Source organism: Cupressus sempervirens, chromosome 5, assembly GCF_028749045.1.
Source record: "Cupressus sempervirens isolate cs-2001-9-10 chromosome 5, ASM2874904v1, whole genome shotgun sequence".
Classification (NCBI taxonomy): domain Eukaryota; kingdom Viridiplantae; phylum Streptophyta; class Pinopsida; order Cupressales; family Cupressaceae; genus Cupressus; species Cupressus sempervirens.
This window is the reverse complement of record NC_143122.1, coordinates 228,472,932-228,494,250: the sequence shown is the minus strand read 5'-3', so window position 1 is coordinate 228,494,250 and position 21,319 is coordinate 228,472,932. Positions and strand designations below refer to the sequence as shown.

General features: G+C 33.0%; 1 protein-coding gene across 1 annotated transcript in view; it reads right to left on the bottom strand.

Annotated features, from left to right (window-relative positions):
• LOC149555276 (protein disulfide isomerase-like 5-4) overlaps positions 1-21,319 on the bottom strand; it is a 155,441-nt gene that overhangs the window by 97,465 nt on the left and 36,657 nt on the right. The window contains exon 5 of the mRNA XM_089829393.1: positions 19,844-20,037. Within this exon, the coding sequence (XP_089685519.1) occupies positions 19,844-20,037 (194 nt within the window). The remainder of the gene's footprint in view (positions 1-19,843; positions 20,038-21,319) is intronic.

Sequence of the window (21,319 nt, the reverse complement as noted above, 5' to 3'; positions counted from 1 at the left end):
CCAATTCCTTTTTGCCATTTTGCACTCCTCATCAAACCAAGGATTGGCTGGAAAAGTGTTCTTGGCTTCTTTTGTGGCCCTAGATCTTTTACACTCCTCCAATGCTTTAATGATAGTAAGAACAAGATTATCCTTGTCCATGAAATGTTGTTTTTCAGACTCTAGATGGTTTCCCGGAACCCTAGACAGCCGCAAAAGAGAGTCTTGAAAAGTATCATGGTTTTCTTGTGTCATTAAAACTTTGCCAATCGGAATCATCTTCCTCTTCTGTAAAAGTTTTGGGACAATATGTTGATCTTTGAAGTGAGTAGTCACCCTTATCAAGATGGGGTTATGATCAGATTTTAACTCCATGGGGCAATCTTCTATGTCAAAGTTAATTATCTTTGCGACATAGTCTTGCGAGCATATAACATAATCAACAACACTTTGTCCATTGTGTCTTTTGCATGTGATGCCTCCTGATTTAGGCCACTTTTCCATACCATTGCATATAACCATGTTGTATAGGCAGCATAAGCCTAGTAATTCAGCACCAAAATGATTAATCTTTCCCATGCTATCCTGTGAAGATCTTTCCCATTTTTGGGTCCCTTCTTCTTCGAGCCAAACTGGATCTCTGCTTTCATTGTAACTCTCCTTAAGATTGAGAGTTTGGTTGTTTGCTGTTCTAGCATTGAAATCCCCTATTAACATTATTTCCCCTAAAGAGCTAAAGGCTGTTATGTCTTTTTTTAGCGCAACAAACGGATCTTCTCGATCCAACCTATGTTTTTTATATATTTTTGAGTCTTTTGGAGCGAAGTAACATATAGCCACCCTTGTAGAAATCTGATTCTCTGTTATTTTTATCCAAATATACTGCTTGTTTACATCTTCTTTCTCTAAGTTTACAAATCTGCTCCAAGTTTCTTTTATTAGAACGGTGATGCCTCCATGCCCCTTACCATTATCTATCTTTTCATTCCACAGTGATACCTTCTTATATCCTTCAAAATCTGGAACTCTACATCCATCATGCTCATGAGTCTCGGTAAGCATAATGATGTCATTATCTTTAGCTATCGGCCCTAACCCAGGTCCTCTTCTCCAAGGATAACCTCTACAGTTCCAGCTAACTATAGTTAAATGTTCCTGGGTGGGCCCGAGTTCCTATTTATTGCGTGTGATTTTGTCGCTGATTTGGGTTTTGCCATCTTGTAACCACGCCCACTTGCCTTTTCCTCTTGCTGTTTTCACTTTTTCCCATTCCTTCCTCCTTTCTTCTTGCTGAGTTACGGTGAGATCATCATCAAGATATATGCGTGTGCCTCTAAGAAACTTCCTCTTGCTGAAAATGTTATTTTTATCTCCTATATTCTTCATTGTCACTCTAACATGTCTATCTTTGCCTCCTCTAATCCATTTTCCGATTCTTTGAGCTTGTATGGTTGTTCCATGCCAATCTAATTGGTCTTTAAAGAAGTCTTTAACTAAATCCGTTGTTTTCTCCTGTTCTCCATAGTCTCGTAGCCCTTTGACAACGATATTTGTTGCTTTCTCATTTCTTTCTTTTTCCTCTCTAATCTGTCTTCGAACTTGTTTTTCTATGTTGTCAATAGGAGTGTTTGCTGGCCCCTTTACTATGTTGGCCCATGATCTAACTTCTTCAATCTGTTCTCTAAGTTGATTCTCTTTTATTTCCATATTGGCCATGGCGTCTTGTATATTTTTCATTTGCGAGTTTTTGTCTGCTTCTGTAGCCTCTCCTTCTCCCATAGTACTTGCTGCTGTCCTCTTTTCCCCTACTTCTTTCTTCAACAATATTAATTCATACTCTCCTTTTTCCATATTAATGTATAATATGAGAGGAGGAGACATGTCTCTATAGCTAATCACAATTTAGTTTATAAATAACTATATGCATAACTCATCTTTAACATATATATAATATTAATATATTAACCATATATGTAATATAATATTATATTTTTATATTATTATATTATTATATTATTATATTATTCTATTATATAATAATAATATATAATGCATAATATATATAATACATATTATATTACATTTATATCATATATATATTATATATATAAGATATATAATGCATAATATATAATATATATTATATTACATATATAATATATATATTATATATAAGATACTTATCTTAAGGACAATTTATCATCAATGAGGTAGCTTTAATAAAATCAATCCAATAGAGGCTACAACAAAGTCATGTCCCGTAGCTTATGTAAGTCATTCATATATATATATATTAGTAATATGAGACATAAAACAATATTCATATAAATCATGAATACAAATATATATATTCTTATTAGTAATATGAGACATAAAACAATATTCATATAAATCATGAGTACAAATACTCAATGTAATGAGTAAATCACTTCGACTGATGCTATACTTCAACACTCCCTCTTAGCAAAGGATAAGTAACAAAAACATTTTATGAGACATCAAAATCAAGGATATCTATACACAACATATCATCTAACTTTAACACTCTGAAATAGTGACTAGTCAAATAATTAAAATCACCAAGCTATGAACACTATCATAAAGTACATCATGATATCTAATTGTCCGAAACAATATCTAGAATAATAATGAAAATGTTATCTATGATCTCTAATTGCCCAAAGCAATGTCTAGAGATGTCCATGATAACAAATGAGTTCGTTATCTATGATCTCTAATTGCCCGAAGCAATATCTAGAGATGTCCATGATAACAGGCCTATCACTTGCAAGATCATCACCTTACAAACAATTACCTTATGTTTGTTCGTTATCTATGATCTCTAATTGCCCGAAGCAATATCTAGAGATGTCCATGATAGCAGGTCTATTACTTGCAAGATCGTCACCTTACAAACAATTACCTTCTATTTGTCCGTTATCATGGTGTTCGGCAAAATCTGGCCCAAAGAACCATGATAATAGGTCTACCATTTACAAGATCGTCATCTTATAACGGTTACCTTCTGTTTACATATGTCAATGAAAGATTGTCGCCTTTCATTACATATCATATGTGAAATAGTAACCACCATGAACCAAATCAAAGAGTGGTACAAAGTGTTTTCACCTCATACTTCTCTCATAGAGGAGAGCGTATTATAAAGGATTTCCCTTAAAACTTCTCATATAAAAGATATCATCCGCAAAGAATTGTATCTCAAAATTTCTCCCTCTGAACATCAATCCTGGGAAGTCAGCTCCTCTAGTTACTTCCTCAGAAGTTCTCTTCACCCAAGGATGCTTGTCAAACTCACTCTGAATCAATTGTCTGATTTTCTAGCGATAATTCATCACTTCCTCATTGTATACATAAGAGTAGGCCCATCACATCATGCAGTCACCCACATGTATTTCTAGACTCCCTCTAAGTATCAATCTTCTAAGCTCTAGCACTGCCTTCGAAGAAGCGTCATACTCCCCCTTAATGTAGAAGAATCTCATAATCTCAATCATCAAAGATGTTTTCTTCAAGAGCCTTAATTTATCCATCTTAATCACTAGAGTCTTTGGAACTACTATCATTAGATTTAGTCTACACAATATTTGTAGCATATGTGAAGTACCAACCTTCTTTTCCTGTAAGAATATCCTCAAACATAAAGGAAAAGATCAAAACAAATAACCCTTATAGTAAGTATAGAATTACAAATAAATTAATAGATAAATATAAAAGATACAAGTACTTATCTGCCCACGAGGGTCATGGAATATCTCCTTTTCTAAGGATGGTTCAAGTGGGAATGAAACATTGCCTATTATTTCCCCCACAATGTAAAATTCCCACTCTTATATTATTGAACACTTTTACATCACATCAAATTTGACTACTTCTTTCTTTGTACACAAGGGGTAGGTCCATTAAGATCACATAGTTGGATGAATTATAATCCTCTTTACTGTTACAATTTATCGATCATTGAAAATTCTATCACAACACATTTTACTCCCTCTAAATCAATATGATCAAGATCACCAAAGATTGACAGAATCATATCATCTATCTGCTCTCAAAGTTGCCTAAAATATCAACCTCCCTCTTTTTCTTGAATTAACATTCTCAAAGGAAAAAGATAAAGGGACATGGCTTATATGTATAGAAATATAAGTAAGAAAGATATTTCTTAGTATATAATAATCGAAAAATAATTTTCTCTAATAATCAAAGGATAATATCTTAGAGACAATACTTGATCCACTTTCATATATTTTCTTTATTTCCATATATACATATTTCCTTATCAAAATTAAATATGACGATATATACCAAACAAGTATAACAATACCTGATTTTACCTTTCTCCATCCACGATGACAAAAATGGAACTAATTATATTTCTCCATACGTGGGTGTTTCAGAAGAAGACCCTTCACCATATTTTGTAGCATGTGTGATGATTCCATTAATTAATTCTCTCAGAACTCAATGAAGCTCATTAACTACATTCTACCACACTGCTCCCCTTCACAATTTATCCTTGCTCTACAAGAGCTTCAAATGAAATGTCAAGCTCCCTCTTAATGTGATATCTATCTTTCTTTTCCTGCAAGAACATTCTCGAAGGAAAATATCAAGGCAAATAACTCTTATAGTATAAAAATAAGAGAGAGATTAATATAATACTCAAGAATAATTCTACATAATAATATAAGATCATTCCAATATAATATAGATAAATAAATATCTAACTTAACTATATAATTTAGACATATATATTTATAATATGCATATATTCCATCTTTTAATATCTCATCTACGTTATATATGCTTTCAACTATAAAATCCAAAAATAATATACTTCATAATAATATGAAAATAACCTTAATAATAACTCAAGAATACTTATGCTTCTATTGATGTATTTGATGACTTTTCATGAGCATCAACGTTAAAGTTTGTGATGTTTCATACATCTACTTACCCTATGTCAAAGATATTCACCTAAATATATCTGTAGATATTTTAAGCCGCCTGCATGATGCCTTCGATCTCTGTCGTTGCGAAATGGCAAGCACACCTTTGCTTCAGTTGTCTTCACAAGTACACTCGGTCAGATATCTTGCTGCACACACTTGATTTCTAAGGTCCAGAAGTTCGGGTGATTGTCTAGATATTGCTATAATGTTCCCACTTCCTAATTTGCTATCAAATTGTTCCGTAGTTTTTCTATTTTTAATATCCGCCAGTTTTGTCTGATTCTCCAACACCAATAATATGACTCACCCCTTCCATAGTTGTTCTCGATAATTCATTCTTGCTCATGCATGTCTTTGTCATCTGAATGCTTGAATACATCAAGTCATTTGGATATCTTTGGAGTCACATATCTAACGGTTCAAGTACCATAAGCGGCCCTTATTTTAATTTTAAACTTCATGATTTTGAGACTATAAATTTCAATCTAATGAAAGAGATTTTATAGCTAGGCAATATAACAAGTTCAAGACTATTCAAGATATATCTCTGCAATAGTTCGGGCTCCATAATAAAAAACAAACTCTCGTTCTAAGTAGTCCCCTTTCACTATAAAATTCCATTGTTCATCGTCATTGCTGAATGCCATATATACTTTTACTGCTGTTTTCCTTTGCAGAGAAAATGATGACCTCGCGCCCTAAACAATAATTTTGCAGCATCAATTGTCTCTCCACGATATACTTCCCACTCATTATTGATGCTCAATAGCTTCGAAACCACGCACCCATACAAATAAATCAATGTAATATAGAGTTCAATATAAATCTATTGTTTATCACAGATCGTATGAAATCCAGAATATATCAAGCCAATATAACATTTTATGTAATCTGGCGATGATTAGATACAAGAGGGCTGATTTCACTTTGGTCATCCCTGTCATCTTTGCTTGGTCTGCCTATATTTGAAGACTGTCTTTTCCCTTCCATCTTAGTGTTTTGGCCTCGAGTAACAATTATCTCTAAATATGTGCTCATAATTGTTTGTTACATCATGCATAAATGAGTTGACCCATCTGCAATATGGTGGCTATTTATTTTTTATTATATGTTTGACCCGAACATAGCATTCCCACCCGATACTAAGCACATTCATCATAACTTGACCTAATATCTTGCAAATAGCGATATCCTTATTAGCCACGGATGTGGATGTTGTCAGTCTTCTACAATAAACATATATTTATTCTTAGAAGATAGTCGAATGTTGGAAATCATTATCGTGGCCTCAATATTTTGGAGCTGTAGATAATTTGTGTTAACCATTTATCTTCTTTCCACACATATTTTGGAGCTATGGATAATTTGTGTTAACCATTTATCTTCTTTCCACACATTTCTTCTTTGTGTTTCCTTCCTTTTAGCCTATGCTTTGGGTATTGCTATTTTGCTTGAAGATCTCTAAAAATACATAGGAGAAAGATGTAATTCTTTATTCATACATTTGCAGGTTGGCTTTGATACTATGTTAAAGTAACTTAAAATCATTTCTGTAAATGTACTAACATTGCTATTGTAATTGATGATTTCCAAATGCAGATTTGGATCTCATATATGTATAATATGAGAGAAAAGACATGTCTCTTCAAGAGACATGAAGAGACATGTCTCTATAGTTAATCACAATTTAGTTTATAAATAACTATATGTATAACTCATCTTTAACATATATATAATATTAATATATTAACCATATATGTAATATAATATAATATAATATTATATTATTATATAATAATATATAATGCATAATATATATAATTCATATTATATTACATATCATATATATATTATATATATAAGATGCTTATCTTAAGGATATTTTATCAGCAATGAGGTAGCTTTAATAAAATCAATCCAATAGAGGCTACAACAAAGTCATGTCCCATAGCTTATGTAAGTCATAGATATACATGCACTCATATATATATATATTAGTAATACGGGACATAAAACAATATTCATATAAATCATGAATACAAATACTCACTGTAATGAGTATATCACTTCGACTGATGCTATAGTTCAACAACCCTAGGTGTCTCTTATGTGATAAATCTGAGGAAGATGCAGATCATATCTTATTGAACTACTCATACGCTTCAAAAGCTCGGTAGTGGTTTTGTAATAAAATGAATTATAGTTTGGCTTTACCTAACTCCATATCATCATTATTACTCTCTTGGCCTAAGCTAAATTCTGGAAGTATTTATTATGGTTTGTGGATAATTTCTCCTTCCATAATTCCCATTGAGGAGAGAAACAAAAGAATCTTTAAAATACTGGTATGGGATGGGATCAGCTCACAATTAAAATAGACGAATCCATAATTGAAACCATCAATTCTGAAATTGTAAACCTTAATGGGACAACAAAACCAATGTCTTCCTGGGATGACAAACTAAGGAACCAATGGCCAAGACTTGAATTACCCTCATTTTATGGCAAGGGTGGTAATGATAGCAAAGAAAAAAGGGCACTAGTGTTTGGTCCCCCCTGCAGAGAATTAGGCTAAACTTAACTTTGACGGCACCTCTAGAAGTAATTCGGGTATAGTATGTATTGGTTCCTGTATTAGAAATCATCAAGGTGAACATTTGGCCAAATGTATGAAACCAATAGGCAAGGCTACAAATAATGAGCCAAACTTAGAACCCTAAAAGAGGGCTTGTGGCTTTGTTTGAAACTAAACTTGAATCAGGTTGAAATTGAGAGAGACAAAGCAATAGTAATTAATGCATTCAGAAATCAATACATGAATAACTGGAGATTGAATTCTCTACTAAGGCATTGGAGTTAGCTAAAAACATTGAGAAAATTACTATTAACCATATTTATAGAGAAGGAAACAGTATGGCTAACAAATTGGCTAATGAAGGAGCGGATGGGAAAATTGATGCTATTTTTTATCCTTATTTATACCCACCTTGATCATTGATCAATATAGGGGCAGAGGGTACCAGTATATTTCTCATCTTTACCCATCTATATCCTCAGCTTATATCAGCATTTTAAAACACTAATTGAAACTCATGTCTAATCTCCTTACCAACCCTTCAATAAAGTGTCTAGTTAAAACTCCTTAAGTATACTTTACTCTTGTTTAAAGTTCTTTTAGTACTGGCCAGGGTGGTGCCTCCTTACTGCGCATGTCTCACTTATTTCTAGAAGCAAGGCATAATTACTCTTATCTCCTTGAGCAGTGATGGCATTTATTTCCTCTTTTCATTCCTTTTTAAAGGGAACATTCGGTCTCATTATGCATATCGCCAGCAATGGACACCCCTATCAAGTTGACTACCCCTTCCATCTCATGGTTTTTGATAACCCAATTACAATTGATAGGATAAGGCAATTTGTGCCTATTAGAAATAAGCTTATATGGAGAACAATTCTCCAATGCTTGGGCACCCAATATATCAATTGTCCTAATAGCTTTTTTGCCAATGCAGATATAGTGGCCATGTTTATTGCAGTGTCTCGACATTTCTATGTTGGAAGAAGAGTTGTTAGGTGGTCTTGACACAATGTTGATGAATATCCATGGGGATCTTACGATTTCATTGGCAGCCAATGACAACATGCTTTTACATTCGGGGGGAACCAGTCCCAACTTACCCTATCATATTCACTGAAGATCCAGCAGGCTTTTGGGAAGATAGAGAGGTCTACCAGAGGAACCTTCACTTCCTCTTCTTCTTTGTGATTTTAGCTCCCATTGAGGACTGGTTAAAAAAAATAATTTGAAGAAGGTATTATGCATGAAAGATCCCTTCATGCCACCATTGAGGATTTGTGGACGGCTTTTAGGGAAGAATAGAGGACAAAGCTGCTTTGTTTTTTAAAACTCTGCATCTTACTAGTAATTTTGTTTTAATATCCTTGTAGTAAGCTTTTAAGTCTTGGAAAATACTCGTAATCAGTATGATCTCTCCAGGTTGTAAATAGTAGCTGGGGCACTCAAAAACTCTAATGATAATAGATTGTTTATATTTTACAACTAATGTTACATTCCGAATTATTTATTCTCTTAAATATCTAGGAAACTTTTCAAACATTATGAAGGACTGACAATATGGTTCTTGACATCAATTAGCATTTTGGATTCAGTATATCAAGATGAAAGATTTTAGAATTTTCCCTAACTCTTTTAAAAAGAGAATTTAGAAAGAAGCAACAAGGGTATTGCCATATTTTGAAAGAATTCTATGTCTTTTAGTGCTTAGTTTCATCCTTTTCAGTTTCCAGTGTTTGATCTGTAAGCAGTTTTATGAGGATTAGTCCTTTAAATGGCTCTTGAATCCTAGGGCAGGATTAGCATGTTGGTTATTCATAAGTAAGAATGTCAGAGTAAATGAAGTTTGGAGCAGGTAAGTTTAAAAACTTATCAATGTAATGGTTCAATATTTGCTAAATTGCAGAAAATCACTGAACCCATTCCTTATCTAACCATCTGACTAGAATTGAATCTCTGGTTAATATTGAGGTTTTAAATCTTAAAGGTGTAATAATCTTGCTAGAAGTTTATAAGTTAAAATGCCAGACTAAAATGGAATCTCTGGTTTAGTTACTAAGCTTTCAATCTTTAAGTGGGTTATTGCAACTTGACTATAACCTAGAACAAATTTGTTTTTAGGCTGGTATCGCTTGACATCTTTATCTTGATTCCCCTCAGAGGTTTATGAGGACATGGAAACATCTATGGGATGTTTTCATCTGAGTTTCTTTCTTTCAGTTTGGATCTATCATAAGTACTATCTGAATTTGCAAGCATGGAAAAAATGGTGATGTTTTTTGCAGAGTCATATGGATTAATGATTGAAGGATCGGATGCTATTTCAAATTTGCTCTTCAAGTCTTCAAGAAGTCCATCTTCGTCACCAAAAAAGGATTAATCTCTCAAATGTAATTATAATTCTGTAGATCCTTGTAATAAATCTTCAGTATCAACTTTGAACTATGTATTCTTTTACAATTTGTAAAAGGGGGTATGCCCCCTTCAAGTCCCTTTATTGGGCATATGTATCTCAAACAAGACTTTGGTCCCGAGCTACACTGTGGGCTTTCTTAACCCCGATCTTTTTCCCCCGGTGCCTAGACTTGAACGCTGTATTTGTAAAAATTTTGAAATTAATATAAAATGGGTGTTTGCCTCTTATTGATCAAAAAAAAATTATTAAATAATGATAAACATTCACATAATTCCACATACCTCAGTGGTGACCCTATCATTTCTTGCGTGGCATGTGCATCACGAGACCCTTTCATCATTAGATTGGTGATATAATTTTTGGTAGTTATGACAATCTTACCAAACATTACCTTGGCAACGAATCCAATAAAATGTGTAAGATTTTGGTCAATAACTAGTTTGACCGTGCAACATCTTTCTTTATATACATTTTGTTCAAACTCCATTTACACTTTTCACGTTCGATCAATTTTTCCTCCACGGTTGGCATTTTGAGATACAAGGATGGGAAACATGTATCAACTCATATAATGGATTTATACAACTTTTATTTAAAATCATAGTCTATCAACATTCACATTATATGTTTTGATTGTCAATTACCGAGAATGATTTTTTCTATAGTATAAAATGAGATGCAAGCGATGAGACCAAGAATGCACATATCTCCACTAACAACATCAAACATTGTACATGTGTGTTGTTGATTCATTATCTTGAATTTTTACCTAAGATACTTTCATATGTTTTTTGTGATGATTCTTCACTTTGATATTTAATTATTTTGATTGTCTTGCGTAACACAAATATGTCTTTCACCTCCTTCATATGTGATCTTTAATAGAGATGAATATTATTTGCACCTTGTCGATGTACTAACATTAAGTATTTTAGTTGATCCATTTCAATTCTAATTTTTTCTTATAGTTATAGGTAGCTAAAGATATCACTGCTCTCTTGCAGACAACAACATATGGATATCCAATCCTTATTGTTGCATACCGAATCCTTTGTGGTTGTTGAATTCATGGTTGGAAAACTCACCGAGCCCCCTAAAAGTTTAATCGGGAAAAACTTAGCAATTTTTTTTTTTTTTTAAAAACTAGGGAACACTCAGGAACTTTAAAAAACCACTGAAATTTAATTAAAAATACTTTTTTTTTGCAAAATTTAATGAGAACATGCATCTAATGTGTTAATTAAAGAGAATAAAAAAGAAACAAGCAAGAGTTTAGATATATATAAATGCATAGTGGGTACAAAATCGCATTCTCATGCGGAATGCTAACGGAGGAAAGCATAATAGTAAATAGTTTGTGTCAAACTAGATGTAAAACCATCATTACAATCACATCTTCCTCTTCCTAGCTCTACTAGCATACTATAATTCTCTATTTGATATAACATATATAGGCTTTTTGCCTTTTGTTTTTAACAAAAACAATTTTTAAAAATTTAAAAAAGAGTTTTTTTCTAAAAAACTCGTCAATTTTTTGCAAAAACTCACCGGTCCCAAAAACCTAGCGATTGGTAGAAACTCGTCGATTTTCGGCAATTATGCCAACTATGGTTGAATCTATTTTTTTCTGTGGAGATATTGTTTGCACCATGTTGGGTGGATGTTTTGCAACCGACAATTTGTTCAAATCGAATCGTAAAATAGGTAGACCAGCTACAACATATGAGACAAAGTCTTTCCTACCTTTAAGGTAAGGCTCCCCCTTCTCACCGTTCCTTGGATCAACTCAAGGAAGCAAGAAGTTGAGAGATTTTGTAAGGGATGTTACCAATATTCTTTCCTCTTATCTTTCAGGAAAAAGTCCACTTACTTACGGAGCGAGTAATGGGCAAGATGAAATCTCTAACTACACTTCTATCTAATAGTTGGAAACGATGATACCGATAAATCAACACCAACTCAAAGGCTGATTGAAAACTTTCCATTTTGGCTCTAACAACCTATTTGTCTAATTTATAAGAAAAATCACTACCATTGGGGCGCAAAGACTTCCAGATGTAGATGATTTCTATTCTATAACTAATTTTTAACTTTAACCTATTCTATAAGAAAAAACTCTACCTTTGGAGCGCAAAGACTTCCCGAAGTAGGAGATTTCTAACTATTTTTCGTGAATTTGAGATGGCAATACAAGCTACAATCAAAGCTTCTAGTCTATGTATCAACCGAATTGCTCCTAGTCAAAGCTTCGGCTATGATTGCTTCTTAACTCTCTATGATCTATTATTATACACACAATAATATTATAATAACATAAATCAAATATTATAAGCAGAAATTATACTCAAAGTTTCTAATTTACGCAATCACAATTGCTTCCAGTCAAAGGTTCGAATCCAATTGCTTCATTTATTCATTTTTTCTCTCAAATTGGTACAACACAATCAAAGTTATGCTTGCACAAGTTTGGCAAAGGTTTCTTGCATACAACAAAAGATGATTTTTACAATGAGGGGGGGACTTCTTATATGGGAAAAGAAGTGAGAAAAAGGAGGAAAAAGTGGGAGCAACTCAACCACTTTGACCCAGTCTAACTAGGAAAGAAGAATTATTGGATTACATATCTGAAGGACATGTAATCGAATTACATGCAATTGCATTACCTACGTTTGAGTTACATGCAATTAGATTATATACAATCCATTTTTTGCATCTACAAAGCTGGAAAAAACTTGAAGAAAATGTTGAAACTATTGACTTTGAATGAATCAATCCTGTGGACTATCAGCAAAAGCCTTGTACTTTGCGATGATCACGGGATCAGGAATTCTTGTATTCTGTACCAACATTCTCTTTGATGAGTTTTTAGTTGTCATTTGAAAACTTGATGTGATCAAGCTTTTTCTTGTTCGGGTTGTTGTGGATTCTCCTTTGTACATTAGCACATTCTGGAGTCTCCGACACTTTGAAAATCTTATCAATGGTGTCCGGATGTAAACTCGAAACAACTTTCCATTAGCACCTTTAACTCTCTCTTTTTTAAGCAAAGTGCTTGGCGCTTTCCCACATGAACTTGGATTCTCAGACAACCATTGAGAAAATGGAGACCAAATGAATTACTATTTCTTTTGATTTGAAGCACGCCTTCTTTACTGGATGTCTTTATTCTTTGAAGAAGTTCTAACATATCTTGAAAAGTGTACCATAACATGAAGATGAGAACATCTTCCAATAGGATTGGATCCATGAAATCTTTGGGATTTTGAGTGTGGATGATGGGTCTATGAATGAGCAAGGTGTTCGGAGTATTGATTAGATACTCATGGAACACATAGATGGCTGGAAATGAACCGGAAAGCATATGTATTTGGGCAAAAAGGGGCAAAAACATATTCTCAAGGGTGAATTGCATGTGGGCAAAGATGGGCTTTTGTGGGTATGGCCAAGAATGCAAGTTGAAATGCATATGGATGTGTGCAAATGGCAAATTTGGTGTTTTAAAGTGTGACCTTTTACTAAGATCAGGTTTGCTAGAGGTAATTACATGTAGTAATTACTTGAAGTACACATTTAATCAAGCTTGGAGGATGTAATTGCATATGTAGGAAAACAGATGTAATTGCATATGTAGGAAAACAAATGTAATATATATTGACATAGAAAGATGAAAAGTGAAAGGATGTGGTTGCATTTGTTTTCTTGGGTAGGATTTTTCAACTTTCTTCCAAAAAGGAAGCCAAAACAAGCAAGCAAAACATATAAAAAAACTTGAAAACAAAAGAAAAGCAAACCTCTTGCTTTGACTCAAACTTTGATAAACTTCAAGGAATCCCTTTACATGCAATTTAATTTTTGGAGTTTGGGGAATTTTCAAGCATTTCTAATGAGAAGATTCCAACTTATTTAAAGACAAAAATGCAAACAATATAGGCTGCCTTTGAACAAATGGACAAAGATGAACCAAATGTAAAAGAAAGAGAAGTTGAAATGAAAGACTTCTCCAAAATCGAACTCTCCAAGTGTATTTGCATACAACAACTCAATAGCTTTTGACCATTTCAAGATCGCAAATGCAAATCCATATGCTCAAACACTTGGTCATTTTTGTATGTAATGGTGCAAGTACAAGTCAAAAAAACTTCAAAATGCAAAACGTTTTTGCATAGAATGTGTTCATGATGCATTTTTAATCAAAAAAAAGCCTTCTTGATTCAAAGACAGATCGTTTTTGCAAGAATAGGGCAAAAACGTGATTCTCTAATGTCAAAATGAGCTCCCAAATCCAAAAACGAGCCTTTGTTGTTGGTTTGTTTGAGCTGGAAATGCATTTTTATGACCTCCAAATGCAAAAACATGCACTGGAAATGTAGATTTCTGGGTCATTTTTGACAAAAACATGGCTCTAAAATGCATATGTATTGGTCATTTTTTATTTGGGAATGCAAAAACATCTTCCCCAAATGCTAAAACATGGGTCCAAAAGCAAACACGTGGCTCTCTAATACAAAAACATGGATGAAAATCCAATTTTCTTGGCATTTTTTAACAAAAACTCGGCCAAAAAATGGATGTGCTTGAAGTGTTTTTGACTTAGGAATGCAAAAACGGGTTCCTCAAATATATTTGCATGAGTTTGAATAGTGAAATTGGACCTTGTAGATGCTTTTACATGTAAATGCATTCGTATGATAGTTGGAAGTGCCAATCACACTCTAGAGGAGACAATGCATATTGGCATTTTGTTTAAAATACATGTAATGGTGCAAATCGCACTCTAGATGGACCATTGCATATGTTATTTTCCTTCCTAAGTGAAAATTGCACTCTAGAAGAAGCATTACATATCACATACTTGGACGTTTTTTGGCTTGGAAGTGCAAAAATGGGGTCTGGGAGGGTGATCACATGAGATTTTAAGTGCAAAATCGGATTCTCCAAGACCTTTTACATGTAACGTTCATTGGTTGGAAGTGCATTTACATGTAAATGGACTTTTAGAAGTCCATTACATATTTCAAATATGCATTTACATGTTTTAGTGCAAATCGCACTCTAGAAGGGCATTTGCATGTGATGCTTTAGCTGGAAATGCCTTTTACATGTAAATCGAACTCTAGGAATGCTTTTACATGTTTTAAAAACACACTTTTTATTTGCCCAAGTCCATAAATTACATTCCTAGTGCAAATCAGACTCTCCAGATGCTATTACATGTAAAGGGGAGTTTTCATGTAAAGTGGATTCTAAGAAGTCCATTACATGCATTTCTAAGCCGAAATTAAACTCTAGGAATGCATTTGCATGTAAACATGTAAAAGACATGTAAATTGAGTTTGCACAACTTAAATAATCAATTAAGCACATGTCTAATTGATTTTTGAGTTAATACCACTTAATTGGGTTAAAATAATATTTACACTATATAGTTTATATATCATGTCCAAATTGAGTTTGTGCAACTTAAATAATCAATTAAGCACATGTCTAATTGATTTTTGAGTTAATATCACTTAATTGGGTTAAAATAATATTTACACTATATAATTTATATATCATGTGCAAATCTTATTCAAAAAGTAATAATTAACTTAGATGTTTTAAAATTAAACATATAGTAATACTCAAAATATCAAACTATATAGTTTATTAATAAAGTCACCTAAGTGAAAAAAAATTAAAAGCAACTCAACATGAAAATATAGCATAAACTGTACTATAGTCACTTAAGTGATAAAGTAACTTAAAAACTTAGCATAAAGTCAATTTTTGTTATATTTTCCAAAAGTGAATGTTAACATTAAAATATAGCATGATATTTTAAATATGCAATTGCATTTGGAGAGTCCACCTTTTGGGCGCTTAAATTCTCGTATCTTTTGACGACCAAGTTCAATTAAGCCCTAAGATATACCAAATCCAAGGGAAAACTAAAAGCAAGAGATTGAACAAAACTAAAAGACTAAAAGCAATTAAACACACATGAAAACGCAAGAAAGGGCATTTGAAGGCTTCAAAAATTAAACATAAGCTTAATAAAATGAAAAATGAAAAGGACTTGACGAAAGCCTTTAGTAAAAAGATTCATTATGTAAATTGGGGTCGATTGGTTGATCAATGTTAGCCAATAAATAATGAATTATCTCAAAGAAATGTGAAACTAAGTTAAAAAACTATCGTACTGTTACCTACATTTTGTGGTGACAAAACGCAAGACAACACGTCAGCATACCAATCGAGTTGCATATGACCACCAATATGACCATATTTTGACTATTTACAAATGGATTATAATCAAAGTATGTTGACCCTATGTGTTGTTCCATATACTAGGCCAACATAAATTAATCACTTCAAACCATAGAATTCTCTCGTGACTTTTAATTCATCTCCTCAACTTATGCAATATCAGATATTACCGTTGCATTCTACTATCTCTTGTGTTGCCAATTTCTATTGGTTGTGGTGACTACTTACTTTTTATTTTTTTTGCTTCCAACTATGACACGAATGATAGTATCCATGACATCATCCTTTTTCTACATTGATTATTAATGATTGACGTCAGAGATACTCCCCAAAATATAGACTTGTATACCGCATAGGCTCTATAAGACTAGCTCATATGAATCTCCTTCAATGATGTGGACAGAGTTGCTTTGTGCATAAATCATTTATTGCGCTCCCCATTACTATTCTCCTTTGGTATTGAATAAATATATCTTGCATATGGGGAGAGTCGCTAGTAGAATCTAAAGCTTACTTGACATAGTTTAGATTTGTTTCCGCAAGCACATGCTCCTTATTCTCCAATACCAATCATCTAGGTTTTGCTTTCATGGCAGCCAAGCTTATCCTTCCCACATCTTATTAATTGTCAGTGATGATTGTTTGCTTGATCATTGTAGTTGTCAGTTTGTTTGATTTTTTTCGTTTTTTCAAGCAATAGTTTGATCAGTCTTGTTGATTATCATATTAATTTTCTGGAAATTTGCTTTTGCATATACTCTACAGGTTGGCAGGAAAACCAGCTTTGATACCAATTGTAATATCCCCTATCAGAACATTAGCTTATAAAACCAATCATTTCATATATTTCCCTATTTTCCCCCCAATGACCCTCTCTCAACATTTTTTATTCTATATATATACTTTTCAATCCTAAGAGTCATACCTTTTCATTAATATTATATTATTATTTTTATATATTATATTGATTTATATAATTTACTGATAGCATATATTATATTAATAATAGATTACATCAATTATATATGTTTAATTATATTAATTATATATATTATATTAATAATAAAGTATATTTTTAAGTAGTATATAATTACTATTTTTAAAACTATTACATAATATATTTACGTTATCTATTATTAATAATAATATTTAATTCTCATATTTTAAAAGTAATATATTATGCGAAATTATAGTATGATTATAATAAATTATTAACTATATCATTATTTATATTATTATTATTTTGTTGACTTGTTATTTAACCATATTTTAATTATATGATTCCTATTTTGATGGGGATGTCACAAGCAATGATACTTGAACTCAATGCTATGATTTATTTTTAATGTTTTGAATCTTTGATGTTGAACTTGTTACTTGAACTATATGATGGTATAATGAGGCAAGGACGGGGTATATTCAAGCCGTAACATTCGAACTTAAACATACAACCAGCCCTGCTTAGAATTACAAACGGAAGCAATATAAATATCACATGAAACAATGGAAACAAGAACTATATAAAAGGCTAGGTAATTGGCAACCACACTGATGTAATTATTAAAAGAAGTCTGTCCACATGCCTAGTTGTGAGGCCTTCCCGATTTTGGCCATTACAATGCATTTATTAAGTTAGAATCCAAATTCGCATCCTATCTTGCTTCTCAATATATCATATCCTCTTCTACCTCTTCTTCTATCTCTTCTAACCAAGTTTCCTATATAGCCAGCTAAGCCACATGTCAGTTAGTCAAGCATTTAATTACATTATAGGTCCAACCTATTAAGAGTAAATAAAAACCATCACTAAATAAAACATAAAGCATTGCACACTTGAAGGCATATCCACATGTGTCCTAGGAGTAGGCTCCTAACTTTGCAACATGTCGCGTTAACATAAGAAACCGTGCCAAAAGAAACAACACGCCTCGCTAGAAAGAAAAAACATGGAAAACAAGGACCACAAAGAACGGTATGCAACTCGAGAAATACAAAAGATCGAGGCTTGAGCACTTAGGAGGAGAATAAAGGAAAGGTCCTCATCATCATGTTAACCATGCATAACACAAAACCAACAGCAGCAACAGCTACTTCACGAACAACTGATTGGTACAGAAAACAAGATATATTTTTAGTTTATGCAAGATTGCTCCTAGACCCAAGATGTTCCTACATCATATGAACTCTATGATTACAAGTTTATGGTGTTTTTGTTGTTTAAATGTGTTTATGCTACATTCTAATATTAACTCATGCTTCATATATATATATTACATGTTTTTGTATGAACAAACCCAAACCGGTTCTCGAACTTTGAACTTGGAATTGAACTCAAACCGGTAACTTGGATTTTTTTATCCTTAAAACTTTTGGGGGGGTTTCAATATTTTTTTCTCTTAAAAAAAAATCTAAAGGGTTTTAATATTTTTTTCTCATCAAATATTATCTGGTTTTTCACCCTAGGGTTTCAATAATTTTCTCTAGGTTTTGGGGTTTTAATATTTTTCCATAAAATAATTCGGTTGAGTTCCAATTGTTTTCCTTAAACAATATTTTGCTAGGTTTTAATGTTTTTTACCTCAATTTATTTGATGGGTTTTTATAATTTTTCCCTTTGAAAATTATGGGTGGGTTTCTTAATAATTTTTTATCCTTATTAAAAAAATCTGGAGGGTTTCAAAAAAATTCTTCAAAAACTAAGGGTTTGCTCTTGTTTGCCCTAGTCAAGGTTTTTGTAGTTCCATAGAGCTCTTTGGTGTCTAGCAAGGTTTTACCGTTTTTCTTAAAAACAATGTTTTGTATGTTAGTTCATGTCTTAGATTATGCGTCAACAATTTGTTTGGTTTTGGTAGATTTTTCACCGAAAATTTGTTTTTGGTTTTTGTCATTCACGAAGTTTGTATGGAATTTTATGCAAGGGATATCTTTGAAGGCTCCTCTGGTGGACTTGCAAGATGTACACATAAAGCAGTAAACCATTTTTCAGGAGCTATGGGAACTAAAATCTTATTGCATTGGTTTGAGAAAGGTAGTCAAAAATTTAATGGTTACTCACATTAAGGGGCACCTAGAAGTGTCCAATGCTTTCATAGTCTTGTTCTATGGTATAGAGAAGCTAAGGCACAAAAGCACCTAGAAATATTCCACTGAGTGATATTCCCCAACTCCTCAAAGGGGAGATAGATCATGGACACTACTACAAAGCAGAATTTTGCCACATTGGGGCATGTAAGTTAATTGTGGGGTCAGTGGCTGAGGAGTCACAAGTGTTCCCTTTTGCTTGATGGCATAGATAGTTTTGGCTGGTGGGTATTGGCTGGTGTAGCATCATTGGTAAGCAGGTGGTTGACTTTTTTGTAATATCGCTGGTTTTTTTAATACGCTTTCCTTGTCAACCATAATGGTTGTTTCTATTGTAAAAGTCTTTCTTTATTGCTCAAGAGCGCCTACAGAATTTTGAAGACAAGCAAACAGACTGATCTTTATCAGCAACCATGGAATGCTGCACGCTTAATGAACAAATAAACTCCAAATTGTAACAATAGTTAATGAACTCAAAAATACAATCAAAGAAACTATTTCCCTGTTTTTCAAAATATACTCGCATGCAAAAGATTATGATCATAATTAGTAGATAAATAATATGCATACTCATGGGAATATCGATCAAAGTTTCTCCCGTTCAGCTCAACAGATCCATCTCCAAGGTCTTCAGAACTTCCATCATCATGATCTTCATGATTTGAAAGACCTGGAATAGGTCCTGGATGAAATTCAGGCCCAGTAACCTTCATGTCAGGACTTATGGAAAATTTGCGAACTGTTTTTGTAATATTCAGTCTATTCTGCAAGTCAAAGATAGATAGTGAAATAAAACCATATTAGAACAACAAATAACAGCCTGGGAAAAAATAAAGGAAAAATAGTCAAAGCCTAAAAAATAACAATCTATCATAAAACTTTTAAGATCATGCTTCCCTAACTTTATATATAAAGCACTAGTGCAACAACATTGACAGCCTTCACTAATGGCATGCAGGGAAGAAGACCACTACAAAATAACTGGATATCATGCAAACCATTTGCAACTTGTCAATATGTAATTTTCAAGTGACAGTTCACTAAGATTCGACCAACATAAAGGCTAATAAATCTATCATGTACGGAATAACAGTGAGGTAAAACACCATAACAGCTTAATGTTTACCAAAATAATGATTTGTGAACTTATAGCTAGAAAAAATTAAAGGTGAGTTTATGGGAAAGAATAAGATAAAGGTACTTACAACATACCTTTATAATATAGATGGCATAAGTTAGAATGAAATTTAGAAGAAAAAAAAAAATAGTAAATTGAAAAGGTATAACCCTCATCAAGTTTGTCTTACCATCCACAAAATATTGAGTTCTGCAAGGTAGTAAGGATAGATAAACATATCATATTTGTAAACACAACTGAGAAGTATCATGGGATTCTTCATCCCCAATGAGATGGGATTCTTCATCCCCAATAAGATGACCAAACATCCAACAAATTTCCAAACAATGTATTAGGGGAAATAGCTGCTCAAATAATTGATAAATGTTAACAGAACACTACTTTTCTATAGGGACACCTCTCTTCGGATTTAGTGATTAAGATTCTCAGGTGGCACAATGTTCTTAAAGTCGATTGATGATTTAGAAAAAAACAAAAAATGCTGAGTTTCTTGTGAGGTCTTAGAGGAAGCATTGGTTGAGGTGGTGAGGAGAATATCAACAAATTATGTCATTGTAGGTAGACTTCTTATTGAATGGCACCCCACGTTGTCTTGGACCCCTTGTGTTGCTCATTTCCTTGATCTCATGTCAGAAGATCTTGGAAAACTACCGTAAATCAAAACATGTGTAGAGCACACAAGAAATATTTTTAAATACATATATACTCATACTTGGGACCTCAACCTTGTGAGGAATTTCAGAAATAAGAAAGACTTTGATGGATTACTCACTTTGCAACCAATTTTGTCACGTTGCAATCCTCACTTCAAGCGAAGGCCAATGTTTGTGAGCGAGGATCATCTACATCATCATATGAAAATGCTTTTGGCAACTAGCCAAGTAGATTGTGAAAGTAACTTTCCATAA